Source organism: Camelus bactrianus, chromosome X (assembly GCF_048773025.1).
Source record: "Camelus bactrianus isolate YW-2024 breed Bactrian camel chromosome X, ASM4877302v1, whole genome shotgun sequence".
NCBI classification, from domain to species: domain Eukaryota; kingdom Metazoa; phylum Chordata; class Mammalia; order Artiodactyla; family Camelidae; genus Camelus; species Camelus bactrianus.
The window spans coordinates 100271633-100287852 of record NC_133575.1 but is presented as its reverse complement, the minus strand read 5'-3'; the positions used below and the strand labels follow the sequence as shown (position 1 = coordinate 100287852).

Below are 16220 nucleotides of genomic sequence, written 5' to 3'. Positions count from 1 at the left end.
GTCATGTAACCCAAGTCTAATATATAACCTTGTCACCATTAAGAGAAAGAAGTATACTTCAATTATTGGCTATATATGGATATATTTTTGGAAAGTTTTTCTATTATCTTAACATACATTTCATTCAAATAAGAAATTTTAAAATAAATGTAATTTTTTATAGATATTTTAAACAGAGGTAACCCCAGCTCATCTTCAAAGGGAATAAAGAATGAGACAGTCAGTCCAGGTATAGTATTATTGTATTATTTTAATTTTAAAGTGAAATATTTTTACAAAATTGGTTGTGTAGAAAAATATTCAATGTATTGTATAATTTTAAAATACAGGTGTTACTGATGCGTTCAAGCCTACAAGTCAACACTACAAAGACCCAACGGCATATCCAGTGGTTGCCTTGCCTAGATTTCGTCCTGAATCTAAATCTTCACAAAGCTCTGATATTGTTCAGAACGTGTCTAAACCTGTAAGTGTTTCTGAAACTACACATTAGCTCAGGGACACATTGGATATTATAATACTCAGTTAGAATTGTGGACTGTCTTAGCTTGTTACCATCTCAGGAGAAGCATAATCACTATCAGAAAATGTCACCATCTTTATGATAGCTCAGCCAATACCCAAAATAATAGCTGCAAGAACTAACTATCCAACCTGTTAATAAATTAGGTAATATGCTTAAATTAAATAGGTATAATATTGAAAACTGCTATCTAAAGGTAAGTAAAAAAGTATAATCAGTAATGAATATTGCATGATGGCAAAATTCTTAAGATAGTAAACTGAACCAAGTATTCTTAATTGGGAAGATTTTTCTGAGGTCATTGTTGCTATTTATTCTGAAAACATACTTTCATAGTCTAGTTTTTAAAAACTTTTAACAGAAGTAATAGATAATGGTAATATTTAACATTTGTTAGTCTGTCATATGGATAAGTCTTAGTTCTAAATGCTATATACAAGTTAATCTCTTTTAATTCTTATGACTTCCCTATGAGGTAAGCACGATTATTTCTTCCATTTTATAGTTGAGGAAACTGAGGCTCAGAGAGTCTGAATAATTCACTCAAGACCACACAGCTGGTAAATGATGGATCTGGGATTTTGATCCAAGTTAGCCAAGAGTTTTTAAAATATGCACATCCATCCATATATTTAAGTATATACTTTTAAAAATAAAAGCATTGTGTTAGAGCAGTGGTATATTCCGCAGACCACTGGGGTTCCCTGAGACTCTTTTAAGGGTCTATGAAGTCAAAACTGTTGTCGTAATAGCACTAAGACCTTTGCCCTTTTAACTCTTGTCAACATTTATGCTAGTGGAGCAAAGACAATGGAGGGTGAAACTGCTGATGCCTTAATAGGAATCAAGGCAATGGCACCAAACTGTACTAGTAGTTTTTGTATTGATGACCACCAAGCACTCACAGTAGAAAAATTTCACTTTCACTTAAGAATATCCTTGAATAAGTAATAAATTGCTTCTAATTAACTCTCAACCCTTGAATATACTTTTTTTAAATATTCTGTGTGATGAAATGGGTAGTATGCATAAAGCATTTCTGTGTCTAGTTTTAAAGTATGAAGTTTTTCTTGAGGAAAAGCACTAGTGAGATTGAATTGCAAGCTGAACAGGCTGGTATTTTAAAAATGGAATGCCATTTTTACTTGAAAGGATGACTGACAGAGCATCATGGAGTAATTATTTATTGCTGCAGAACAATAGTACCACAAACTTAGCAGCTTAAAGCACTTATACACTTATTATTTCTTGGTTTCTGGGAGTCAGAAGTCGGGGTATGACTTAACCAGGTCCTCTGTTTCAAGATCTCACCAGGCTGCAATCAAGGTGTTGGCCAGAACTGCAGTATCAGTTACACTGCTTCCAAGCTCACATAGTTGTTGGCAATATCCAGCTCTTTGTGGATTGTCAGATAAAGGCATCAGTTTCTTGCTGCTTTCAGCTGGAGACCATCCTCAGTTCCTTGCTATGTAGGCCTTCCTAATATGACTTGGTTGCTTCTTCTAAGCCAGCAAGGGAAGGAAAGTCCTCAGCAAAATGGGCAATGTAGCATAGTCATGTACATCCCATCACTTTTGCTATATTCTGTGGGTCAGAAGCAATCACAGGTCCCGCCCACACTCACCAGGAGATTATACAAGTGTACAAGTGTAAATATCAGGAGAAAATCATAGGGGCTACCTTTAGAGTCTGTCTGCCACGTGCAGTTTTGCAGTACTCAGAAATATACAAAGTGTGCCTGTCATGGAAGAAAACTGATAGTATTCTTGCCAATGATAAAATTTGAGCTTTCAAGCAAAAATTTGAATTTTGGAAAACTTGTATCTGCACTCTGAAACTATTATCAATGGTTTGAGCCCTCGACTCATAGTCCAAGAAACCTGAATTGAAAATGAGAGACTTGAATGCTGATTCTGTCTTTGTTGTAAGTAGAACATTGTCACAACCTCTATGGGTCTCATTTCTTCATTTCCAAAATGAGAGCATTTACGCAAACCACTGGCTCTCAAACTTGGATCCTCTAAGCATCCACGGGCTGTTTTTAATATTTTTAAAAACTTAATAGGTGCACCTGAAGGTGGCAGGCTATCAGAAATGCAAAAATTATTTAATTTTAGCTGGAATCAGATTAATTTGGTGGTTTTCTCATACTATAATAAGCTGTTTGGCATTTAGGGAAAAAAACAATAGAGGAAACATCATTATTTAAATGCAGATAGATGAAAATCATTCCTATTTGGACCCAGGGAGAAAGAATAATAAGTGGGGAGGGGGTGTCTTTCTTGTTAGAAAAGTTAGAAACTGGAGCTTATCCAGACTCAGAATTTTTTTTTATTTCTGTGGCCATGATTGTCTAATCAAAGTTCCTCAATCAGGTTCCCAATCCTAGGGAGCTTTTTAAAAATAGAGATTTTTATCAGTTGGTCTGGGACCTGGGCATAAGAGATTTAAAAACAAAAAACTCTCCAGGTGATGCTAATGTGCAGCCAAGGTTGAGAATGTCAGATATATATTCTCAAAGGAATTGAGAATCCTATATAAGGGAATTTTCTCTTAAATTTTTAAACTTTTTCATTCTCTGTAACCTTAATAACTCTTTTGGGCAGGCAAGGAGATAATTATTATTATCCCTTTTAAAGTAAGTGTGATGTAGCTTAAGGCGTAGGCTTTATAAAAAGGCTGACCTGGGATCTAATTCCAGTTTCATCATCAATAACAAGCTGGGTTGTGCTGGGCACCTGATTTAACCATACTTAACTTTGGTTTACCTATTTAAAACATGGGAGATCATATTAGGTCTTCATTAGTACTGTTGTGATGACTGCTTAATAGAATGAGTACATGTAGTATAGATCTTCCTTGACTTACGATGGGATTATGTCTTGATACACCCATAGTAAGTTGAAAATACTATAAATTGAAAATGCACTTAATACACCTAACCAACCAAACATCGTAGCTTAGCCTAGCCTATGTTAAATGTACTCAGAACACTTGTACATTAGCCTATGGTAGGGCAAAATCATCTAATACAAAGCTTATTTTATATTAAAGTGTTGAATATCTCATGTGTTTTATTGAATACTGTACTGAAAGTGAAGAACAGAATGGTTCTAAGTGTATTGGTTGTTTATCCTCGTGACCACGTGGCTGACTGGGAGCTGCGGCTCGCTGCCACTGCCCAGCACCACAAGAATATTGTACCACATATTGCTAGCCTGAGAAAAGATGAAAATTTGAAGTACGGTCTCTACTGAATGCATATCACTTTCACATCATCGTAATGTGGAAAATTGTAAGTTGAACCATCGCAAGTCTGGGACTGTCTGTACTATGAAAGAGGCAAGTACATTTTAAATAGACAATAATTGGTGGCTATTATTTCAATTGGAAAGGTGAATAACTTGAATCTCAGAAGTGACTTGCCCAAGGTTCCATAGTAAAATGAAAGGTCTTCTGAGTCCCAATCTATCACCTCCTGTACCTTACCATTGTATTTGGTATCTTTCTGAAATATTTTATGAGATATTAAAAAATCCCAGTTGGAAAATTATTTTAACAAGCTACATGTTTAATAATGTGTTTGCTCTCTGAAATGGTGGTACTTAATTGACCAGAGTTATCACCTAGGAAAGGATTTAAAGTATAAACTTTATTTGGAGGAACTTCTGATAAAGAACTATTTTGGAAAATACTAATGAATATTTTCCATTTTTAAGTGCAAATATTTGGAGAAAATAATTACCTTGCAGTAAGATTATGCTTGGTTACAATTAAGTCATCTAGCTATTATTGATTTTATATAATACATATTAAGGCTCAAATGCAGAAATCTGCCTGTTACGCCTCAAATTCTAGGAGTAGAATGGTTTGTGTCACCTCGATATCTGTCTCCATAACCTCTTAATAAATCTATGTCAACAGAAAACTTAGTAGCAAAGTAAAATTCTTAATACCTGATTGTCTCTCAACCTGTAAGCACAAAACACTCAAGCAAGATCCTTATATTCCCATGATAAAGGTAAAATGTATGGGATTTGGTTGGGGGAGGCGGGGTTAAAAAGAAACAGAAAAGAATTTTTTCTGCAGATGGTTAGTGTGTTATATAAAGTATATGAATCAGGACTTTATTTTATGCACAGATATCTATTCCTCTTTTTTTCACCAAACTTTATATTGGAACATTTCTTTTTGTCATTGGATATTTTTCAAAACCATAATGTTGCATGATTAGTCTATCATTTCATTCATTTAACCATTCTGCCATTGCAGGACATACAGGGTTTTGATTTTTGCTGTTATAAATGATTATCCATTAAATATTTTCATTTCCTTTACATGAATTCTTGGAAATGAAATATTTCGAATAATTGGATCAAAAGATAGGAACTTTTTAAAGCCCTTGATAGAGATTGCCAAAATTTTCTTGCAGCAACATTGTACCAAAATATAACCTCTACTTTGCTGAACTTTAACTTCTAATTTAAAACTAGTTTTAGATTTCCAGAAAAATTACAAAAATTGTCCAGGGAGTTTTCATATACCCTTTACCCAGTAGATGCTAGTTTTGACAGCAAGTAATAATTCTCTTTGTGTTTTCTAACTTATTAGTAATTGAATCATTAAGGTTATCTTTATAGTATTGACATACAGTTAAATTTACCTTTATAAAACTTTATAAAGCTGGGTAATTATAATTTTTTACAGGATTTTACAAAGAATTCATCACAGGATGAATCGGATGATTCTTCAGATTTACTGTTTGATTTGACCCAGGATACAATACCACTGTCCCAAGATGGATCAACAGTTTATGTAGAAGGTTTGGTTTAGTACTTTTTATAATATAATAAAAAGAGATGATTAATATACATATACAGTGAATTTCTATTTTGAAGTTCATATCTTCATGTTAATTTTTTTATATATTGTAAAATGAAAGCTAATAATTCCTGAATGCCTTTTTTGAGTGATTTTATATCAAATTGTATTTTATGATAGAATATTTTATTTCTTTTTATTAAGTTGGCTAACATATATTCTTTGAGCTCATTCTCACTTGGAACCAGCCATGCACTGAAAAATCTTAATATAATTCCTGTGAGTCAGGGAAGGCCCCTGATACCCTAGTACCATGGTTTATTTGGAATTATTTGAGAAAAAGTGAATGGTTATAGTTGATTTCCTAATAGGCTAGTGTCTTTCTATCCAAGTTAATGATGTAGATGTGGATAGTTAAATTTGACTATAGAGTAGTAGTATAAAATGGCAGTACTAAAAAAATAAGTGATTTCCACATAGTAAGTACTCAGCAAATATCCATTGAAGGAATAATGAAAGTCTCCAATTGAAGAAGAATTATAGTTCTTTGATTATGTATCATAACAAAGTTCTTCATTAACCTGAAATAAATTAGTATGCCACAAAGGAATTTTATCTTGTGGAACAATTCCTTATAATCAAAGCAATTACTATTTCCATATTAGCAAATTTGATGTATTTCATTAAATGGAGAAAGGTACACAAGAATTTTTGTGAATGTTTAAATTGTTTACTAACAGATTGGGGTATATTTACCAAAGCAAAATAGAAAGAAATTTATAGTATTATGTGTGCCAAAAATATTTCCCCTTGATAATACTTGGTTTGATATTCACTTATCTAGGTGTCACTTTGTCACTTATCTAGTTAGTAAAATAGCCAAGAACCAAAATAAATAAAGAGATAAAATAGATGTCTAAAATTTGATTTTATAAAGCACACAGTCTTTATTCAGAGAAAAAAATCTGAATTCTTGAAGCTTCTACTGTCTCTCTAAGTTATTATACTGCAGGAAGTAGAATTTTGCCCTGATGGTAAAAAGGGTTATAGTTAATTAGGAAAATACAGACTTGAGCCTCTATTCTAAATATTTTTCTGGCCTTTATTAATTCACTTAACCTCTTTATACTTCAGTTTTCACTTATTAAGATAGATACTTTTATTTTCCTCATATAATGCACTTCATTCTCCAGTCCTGAAATCAGCCACTTAGCTATATAATTTTGATTTTTGCTCTGCTTATCTCAGGGCTTTTTTTGAAGCTCAAATGAGATAATTAAGAAGTAAAAAATGCACCAAAGCTGTAAAGGACTTGACAATAAACATTCTTAGAATAATAATTATGAATGAGAATAGTACTATGTGTTCAGAAACATGATTAATGGACTCCTGTCTAGGATGATCATAGGCTCTTGGAGAAGGCTGGATTCGAACTTGATTTTGAAGAGTAAGAATAGGATTTTTATTGGCACTGTTGAGGTTAGTGAATGGCACAAGCCAAAGGAAACAGAGAAAAATGAGTTAAAGAATCAGAATTTAAACCTATTGAGCTCAGAGAGATTTTATTTAACTTGGAGATTTATGCATGCTTAAAAATTATATATAAAATAACCTACTAGATAACCAGTTGCTTAATCCAAAATATCAGCACTCATTGGTTGTTCACTTAACCTAAGCATCTGAAAAGAATGTTAGTGTGAATACACTGAAATCAGTCCTAAGTGCCTGCAATATAGCTGTCAGTAATCATGTGCTTAGCTTGAAGATGAAAAAAAAAATCACTTCTCTGTTACCTCAGAGAATGAAACACAGATTTGATAGAGGAGCCCACTAATGTAATACTTTTATTTTCCTGGCATATATCTGTTCTGCTTTTCCTATTAGTGTACAGTTGGGAGCACTGAAATATGTGCAGTTTTAGAATCTTTATCACAAAATACAGTTGTCTGTTATTTTCAAAAGGACTTTTTCTGGGTCTGGTTATAGCCTAAATAGCCCCACTTCTCTTGTGAATGCCCTAAATTACATAATCCTTTTAGCCTTTAAGGTGATGGTTTTCAAAGTCAAAACTACTTTTAGCAATGAAATCTCTGTTCAAACAAAATCTGTGTAAAAGTCTAATTTTTTTAAAAAAAGATAAAAGGAGAATTGCTCTATCTGAGATGCCCATTGAATTCCCTAAGACATCATCATTAGGATCAGGGGGACATAATTTACAAGCCATCATAACTCCAAACTTTTTCATATAAATGAGCGAGGTATTGTCATTCAAAATATTCAAGATTACTTGTCTCTACTTTGCACCTAGGAATTAAATAGATAATTTAAACTACCTATCAGTTTGTTAACTGGAAAAAGAACTAACTTGATTTTCCATTAGACATCTTAGGATATTTTTTTAAAGTATCTCAAGAAGTTTCTCTAAATTTTTAGATTAGAATGTAAATTATTTTTGTTTATAAGCTCAAATGCATTTAAGCATCTAAAGAGAAGTTCAGTTTTTGGAACTGAACTTCGAGTATTCTCTGTGCTGCTTTTTTTTTTTTTTTTTTTTGGCTTGGATTTTTTTGGTTTGACTTCCTAAATGATACTTATTTATATTTCTTTATTTGAAAACATCTTTAGAATATTCTTGCATAAAAAGTTTATTTCATGAATTTTTCAAACTGTGTAGTCCATAATAGCTGTGCAATTTCTATATGTTGATTATATAAATTCTTTATTGTCAGTTGTATGATATGATAATTCAATTATATCACCTTTATCTCCAAAGTATTTTTTACTTAATTTTAAATGTAAGGCCATTTTAATAGCATTTGTAAGCAATATTCTATACTAAAGCAATTTCAAATATCTTTCCCACTATTTAAATCACTGTAGGTCTAGGTGAAACTCTGCCTATAAAAAAACGTTCTACTGCTTCTAAAGTAAAAAGTGTTAATCCAAAAAAGCCAAAGACCGGCGAAAGTGTTTCTGAAATAAATCCTTGTTCTTCATTGTCTTTAATTAACTCTCCTTCAGTGGCATCCTCCCATGTTATGATATCAAAAGGTAAATATGAAACTGGCATACAAAAAAGAAATTATGTATACATAAATTTCAGAAATTATGATGAATTTTGAAATAATTATTACTGGCTGTATTTAAGGTTAAAAAAAGAAGAATTTTAATCATTAAAGTTTTATTTTAGGTACCAATACCTCACCAATTTCTCATAAAACTGGAATGCCTTTTCTGAGATCCTGTCCAAAGTGCAATGTTCAGTTCAATCTTTTGGATCCTTTGAAGTATCACATGAAGGTAAAATTTTTCAATATTTGACTTTTGAAAATATTCACAAATCTCTGAAAATATTAAGGATTGATATTTAGTAAATGCTAGTTTGTCCAGATATTTAGAAAAGAAATCTTCTCATTGGTATTTTCATTTAACTTAAATAAAAACTGATATTCATAATGATTATCTTTATACAAGATTTAAAAATCCTTCCAGTCATTAAATTTTTAAAATTAAGTTTACATACACTATAGTATATGCATGTTATATTTTAATTTTTAAGGAAAATCATGTATTAATCAGAATATTTTATTGACTAGGACATGCCATTCTTCAAACTTCTTGTGAAGCAGGCATTTTATTGGGTGCTTAATCTTTCATGTAACTTAATTCCTTTTTTTAAACTTTTTTTGTTGGTTTTTTTGTTGGTTTTTTGGTGGGGGCAGTAATTAGTAATAATTAAATAATTCTTTTATTAAAAATAAATTTTTTTTTTTAAGGAAGATACTGAGAATTGAACCCAGGACCTCGTGCATGCTAAACACTCATTCTACCACTGAGCTGTCCCCTCCCCACTTAATTCCTTTTTTTGGCTTCATTTTTTTGTCCATGGTGACATATGCATGTCACATTACTCAATGAAAATGTTAGGCTTGCATTTTAATTTTCAGCGCTCAGACATAAACTCCTATAGGTGGGGCATTTAATATGAATTGATAGTTTTAACTAAATCCAGAATATAGTTTGTGTCGTTATTATAGATTAATTCTAGCTTTATATTGGTGTAAGAAGCTCTTGAAATTAAGTTTTAGGAGATTTTCAAAGTACTAATGAAAATATTTTAGTAGATATTACAGTGTCCTGTGCATCTGTGGAAAGATAGTCTGTATTCTCTTTGCCCAATATAAATGGCAGGAAAGGAGGCAAGAAAAAAGGCAATGTAGATTATATACAGGAAAGAATGGATGAGAAGAATGCAAGGCAAAGGAAGCAATTTGGGAAAAGTTATTGCTCACTATTCCAAAGATTGTCAATGTTTTCACTGATATTCAGCATTTTACAAAAAAAAACATAGAAAAGGAGCATCCTAAAAGTCCAAATAGTCTCTTCATTCTTGGGCAAAATTGTATTTGATCTATCACTATTTTCACCTCTCTGAGTGTGACTTCTGTTAACTGGACTTTGGGGTTTGGTTTTAAAAGTGAGAAGTAACTTCTGCAAGTGCTTTCAGGTTTCCTATTTATGTAATATTGTGTAGAGATACATGATGTTTCTATGTTTTGCATCAAAAATGGAGAGAGGAAAGAAACGGCTGAGGTTTTTAGCTATCTTTGGCTTATTTAATTTGGGGGCTGGGTAATATAGTCAGATGATTCAAAAAGTACAAGAACAAATATATGAAAAATCACACCCCGTCTCCTATTTGCCTAATTCCCAGTATGACTCACAAAGGAAATTTTTTTTATTAATTTTGTTTTGTATCCTCTTTGACTTTCTGCATATACAGGCACACATGAATGGTCTTATTTTCCATCTATTATGCACAAATTATAGCATATTATATACACTTCTGCACCTGGAGAAAGTGGCAAACATTTTCTAAAATGTAACTTTTATTTATTATAGAACTGTTTGTGATTAAAACTCTGAGAGACTATCTTTCCATGTGAGCTGGCCCTAGTTATAAACACAGAATTTTTTTTGGTATCTAATTTTTCAAGGAAATATAGTAAGATTTATATATATTTTTATCTTTCAGCGTTGTTGTCCAGACATGGTAAATACATTTTTGGACATGATTAAAGTAGAACTTTCAAGTCATGAAAATAGAAACAAGACTGGTGCAGAGAAAGGGAAATTGATTATGTTAGTCAGTGACTTTTACTATGGAAGACATGAAGGAGCTGTTGATGATGAACAGAAGACTTACACAACCTTTAAATGCTTCAGCTGCTTGAAAGTCCTTAAAAATAATATTAGGTATGTAAATACTTATTTCTATTTCTGTTTGAAAATAGGAATGCAACAGATGTAAATATTGTACTTTTTTATGCCATCCTAGATAAGCGATTTTAACACTTTCTACTAAGAATAAAGGTAGATTTTCATGTTGAAAAGCTTTTGTCCTTTCTTGTATTTTTAGAAGTTTGACACTTGGATCCACTTAGTCGCATTTCTTTCAGATAGCTTAAGAAAAGACAAAATTTATTTTAACCTAGGGGAAAGTTATTCTTTTCTCTATATTTATCAATGAACTAGGAATTTTCTATGAGATATTTTTTCTTTTTTTTCCAGTTTTCAGTTTTATTAGGTAGAATTGTTACAATTTGACTGCACATATACAATATATTGCATGTAAATACATATATACAATATACTGCACATTTTTTTTTAGTTTACATATATGTACTGATCATTGTTTCTGAGAATAGTTTAGAGCTTTAGGTTTTTAAACTTATGTAGTTATCAAAGGAATAAAGCCAACCACAAAATAAGAATTAACAGAATGCAGTAATCCAGTCATAAAGGATAGTCAAGTGTGCTTACACATATTCAAGAAATCAGTCATCTAAGTTATAAATAATAAGTAGTTCATTTGTGTCCTTTTTTTTTAGATTCCACATATAAGTGATACCATACAGCATTTTTCTTTCTCTTTCCAGCCCACTTCACTTAGAATGACAATCTCCAGGTCCATCCATGTTGCTGAAAATGGCATTATTTTATTCTTTTTTATTTTTTAGCTGCTTATGAATCTTACTTTTCCTGTCACAGGAAGAACCACTTTATCCAATTTGACCTCCTCCATACTTGTTGTATTTAATGCTCTAACTTTTCCATTCATACTTATAATTTTTGGTACAGTTACCTTGTGTAGAAAGTGATCTTTTTGATCATTTAGAGAAGTACCAGTTCTATGAAACACGTCTGCTTTGATTTTACAATGTAACAAATGTTAAAAATAGAGATTTAATTGGCAATGGAATTTTGAAGATTTATTTAATTGGCAATGGAATTTATTCTTTAAATTTTAGGAACTTGTACTTTGCAGTCTTTGAATTATGTGGTATATTGCATATCTATCATCCTAAGTGAGATAACAAGAAAAAGTAACAAGACATACTGATTAGTATTTTTTAATTGGCTATATAGCCTGAAATTGTTTTTCCAACATTTTATTATAAAAATGTTCAAATATTCAGCAAAGTTGAAAATTTTTACGGTGAACGTCTCTATGTATTTACTACCTCAATTCTACCTTTAACATTTTACTATACTTGAATTACCACATATCTGTTCATCCATAGACCCATCTGATATTTTGATACTTTTCAGAGTAAATTGCAGACATCAGTGCACTTCCCTTAGGTGAGATATATATATATATATATAATATGTATGTCTGTACCTATATTGTGACACACATGCACATACAAACTTTAAAAAATATTTACCCTTGATAACCATTATTTGTAACTAGCATTCTTAAACATCCTATAGGTAGGTCATTTCTTAACCCAGCATTTATTTTATTTTCTGGTGAATTCTTGGGTCAAAAATGAAGTACATAGAAAAACACTGAAATACACTCTAAGCCTAAAATATTATGAATGCTACACTTATGGTAGTGGTTTATAGTTTTCAAAGATCTTTCATGTATATTATTCATATGAGTTTTCACACTTATTTACCTCCTTTTATCAAGCCCTAACAGCTGTCAATTGCTAATGTTCCCAGTGTCTTAACAGAAGAGAAATTATGCTTTGAGATGTAACACTGAAACAAAGTTACAATGGAACTCTGTGACCTCCTTCCATATTTTTATCATTCTTACAGTAAAATATATCAGAAAATAATGTTAAAATTTGGTAAAATACATAGAAAAGTGGTTCACTGGTTAAATTCCTTGTTATACTTAAACATTATGCATATGATGTTAGAAGTTCTTCCAGCATTGGCTTTTTGGCTTTTTCTTTAAGATGAGCCCATTTAATATTAAACATGAAATTTTTTTGTTTTTTGTTTTTTGTTTTCATTTCAAAAGACTGATTACATATTTCTAGATTATCAGAATATCTAGAAATTTTAACTAACCTTATTTTATAATACCGAGGAATTTGTAGCATTTTGGACATAATATTTAGTAAATGAAACCAGAACAGTAAACACTGAACAGCTTTCTTTAAAGCTGTTATGTGTGTTAAATAATATTTTACCGTAATGGTAAAATCTAGGATGGCAAATTGATGGCTTTAAAGGATAGTGGAAGCTAATAACTCAAGATTTCTCCTCTCTGCTCTGTCAACATATTATAGGATTTTTTTTTTCCTACAGTGAGTGTCACCAAAACCAGTTAGGGCTATTTCATTCTGAGAGTAGCCTTGTGAGGGGTTTTCCTTTTCCCCCATTTCCATCTACTGGTTTGAGAAGTGTGAGCTGCTTATGGGGACCGGGTAATATTTGAGAGATAGGTAGTTAGTTAACAGATTATTTTATATAAGTAGATTTTATTAAAGTTATGAGCTGAAAGGTTAATGGCTCATGACCTTTATATGTAAATATTTAGGCAAGACTAGGATTCTTACATAGATTTTAAAGATATGATGTTAAAATGAAAGGAGGGAAAAGATATTTCAAAGTGTACCATAAGCAGCTCTAAAGAGTAGTAGTGCTTTAGAGATGTGAGACAATAAATATTAAAACCTCCATAATGATTGCTGTCATTATTGCTCCATTTCAAGGTTATTTCCTTGAGGGACTCATACTGAATAGCTGTTAATATTGGACTCAGTCTTAAATTTGTTGTTTTGATTAAATAACTACTTTGAAATTCAGTAAAAACATTTCAGTAAGCCCTGTGAAATCGATATGCCTGTTATATTGTACTCTCTGCCATTGAAGGTCATAGTTCCTTCTCATAAGAAGCCTTTTAGGGACTCTCACATAGCAGAATGTAGAACTGAAAAAAATGGATGCTGCTACAAAAGGCACAGTGTGGGAGTTAAAATGAACCGTTTGTGCTAACAGAAAACTCCTATCATTAGATAAAAGATTCTTGTGATTATGGGTATTAAAATTGCTATTACATGCACTTAGAAACCGAGACATAACTAAAAATACAAATAATTTGTCTCTTAAGCAGCTGAAACATATTGTATAACTTCAAGACCATCAAAAGATTTCTCATGATTCTGTAGCTACTTTTGTTGGTAGAATTGCCTTCCTTTAAGTATCTTGTTTTAAAATGTAAATAGTATTTTGTTTATGGAAAAGAAGCCCGCTGTTTTTACAAAAAAAAAATTTAATCTAATATAATGGTGAAGAAGCAACTTAGTGGTATTTCATATTAACTATTTTAATGGAATATTGTGAAACAAAGGTGCAGAAAAAAGTGTTTACTGAGCCACTTAATGAGAGTGATTATTTGAAGTGCACATTTTTCCAGAGGAGTTATTCCAGAGGCTTTGGAGGTGTTGTTTTGAGTAACACAGCTGCATTTTTAACATTTAAGTTCAGATACTTATTTGTGAGATTTGTCTTTGGTTATAAATCTGAATATTCGCACCTGTTAACAATCATTTATAGGTTCATGAACCACATGAAGCACCATTTGGAACTTGAGAAGCAGAACAGTGAGAGCTGGGAAAGCCACACCACCTGCCAGCACTGCTACCGTCAGTATCCCACACCGTTCCAGCTGCAGTGCCACATTGAGAGTACACACACCCCCCATGAGTTTTCTAGTAAGTCACAACTTTATTAAAGTCCTGAATATTAGTGATTTTGATTATCTAAACTAGAAGGGATTTTTAAGAAATCCGATAAAAAAAATAAGAATAAGAAATAGACTTTGTAATTTGGGGGCAAAACTGAAAAACACGTTTTAACTTGTATTAACTTTTCAATAAAGTTACTTTCTAAAATTGAAGTCTCTCTTGTAAATCAAAACTTCCTTGGCATAACTCATGTATCATATGTAGGGGGATAAATTAGAAAACTCGAATTCCCTGATTTGCAAATATGAATTCAGTGGTCTTGTTTTACACTCAAGAAAAGTAACTGCAATGATAGTTAAAATCACAGACTCTGGAGTCAGACAGCTTATATTCAAATCCCAGCTCTGCCTCTTTTAATACAGTTATGAGATGTCATGCAAGTTACTTAATCTTACTGTGTCTCAGGTTCCTCATCTGAAAAATGGGGATAAAATTAGCAGTACCACTCTCAGTGATAGTATGAGAATGAAACAAGCTAATGTAAGTAAAGTCCTTAGAACAGCATTACAAAGTTAACAACTATAGAGTTGTTGGACCCACCATCACTACTGCTTTATTATTATTACTTCTTGTTGCTGTTGTTATGGATGTACAAGTTGAATCTTTGATTTATATACATCCTTAAAATAGTGTAATGTGTTTTTTTTTTTCCATTTTCAGCTATTTGTAAAATCTGTGAGCTATCATTTGAAACAGAGCATACTCTTTTACAACACATGAAGGACACTCATAAACCCGGAGAAATGCCATATATTTGCCAGGTACATGCACATTTTATTGCTTATTCTGGTGTTTTTTTAATTTTCATGTGCCATGAAATAGTATTGTTCTTTTGCTTTTTTAACCATTTAAATAAAAACAAATTACTAAAATAAAGACCCTCTTCAATAGTGGAAACTCCCTTGGTTTAACTGGAGTATGTAGGGGTGGTGGATTGGATTTGGCCTATGGGCCATAGATTGCTGAACTCTGTACTAGACAAACAAAAAGCCCTCTTGGATAAAGGCAAACAAACATGGATTTTCTTACCATGTAGGGAGGAATAGAAGCATGCCAGTGAAATAGGAAATACTGTTAGTTATGGGGAGCTCAGCTAAAGGCTTTGGAGGTGATATTTTTTCCAGAATTTGAAGTGGTTCCCAGTAAGATAGCAAGATAAAGAAAAATTGCCTCTGTTATAGCCTGGATGCTATTTAAAATCCAAAGAAGGGAATAATCCATTTTATGTAGCGAGAAAAACTTTACAGGTCAAGAGGTGTCAGAGTTTGGAAATTCAAGCCAAGATGGGGGGTAGTAGATCTGAAAAGAAGAAAGGAATCCACTTATGTTTAGGAATAGATCCCTAAACTCTAAAAGACAACTTTGCTGTTTCAAAGATTATTTTTTACTTGCATGAATAGGATCTTTAGTTGTATAGGCAGTGAAGCTGAATGAGTATGTAATGTTCCTCTAAACAAATGACTCATCATTACTACTGGGATGTAATTGGACGTCTGTTATAAATTTTCAAGATAAACTAAATCTTCTTTATATTTCTAGGTTTGCCAGTTTAGATCATCCATATTTTCTGATGTAGAAGCTCACTTCAGAGCATCCCATGAAAATACTAAGAACTTGCTATGTCCATTTTGCCTCAAAGTTAGTAAAATGGCAACCCCCTACATGAATCATTACATGAAGCATCAGGTGAGATTTAGCAGTTCTTACTTGTTCATTTTGTTTTATTGAAAAAGTATATATATAAAACTTAGAACTTTGGTTAGATTTGTTCTAGAAGAAAAGCATAGTCGTTCCAAATGACACATTTAATTTATAATTTATGC

General features: G+C 31.9%; 1 protein-coding gene across 5 annotated transcripts in view; it reads left to right on the top strand.

Annotated features, from left to right (window-relative positions):
- The window catches only part of ZNF280C (zinc finger protein 280C), a 46272-nt gene that overhangs the window by 14565 nt on the left and 15487 nt on the right, over window positions 1–16220 (top strand). For 4 of the 5 annotated variants that reach the window (XM_010968429.2, XM_045505488.2, XM_074358907.1 and 1 more), the window contains exons 5-13: window positions 164–229; window positions 330–466; window positions 5231–5345; window positions 8225–8395; window positions 8535–8644; window positions 10380–10600; window positions 14207–14364; window positions 15058–15158; window positions 15937–16083. In XM_010968429.2, the coding sequence (XP_010966731.1) occupies window positions 164–229; window positions 330–466; window positions 5231–5345; window positions 8225–8395; window positions 8535–8644; window positions 10380–10600; window positions 14207–14364; window positions 15058–15158; window positions 15937–16083 (1226 nt within the window). The remainder of the gene's footprint in view (window positions 1–163; window positions 230–329; window positions 467–5230; window positions 5346–8224; window positions 8396–8534; window positions 8645–10379; window positions 10601–14206; window positions 14365–15057; window positions 15159–15936; window positions 16084–16220) is intronic. The other variant, XM_045505489.1, reaches the window with a different exon arrangement.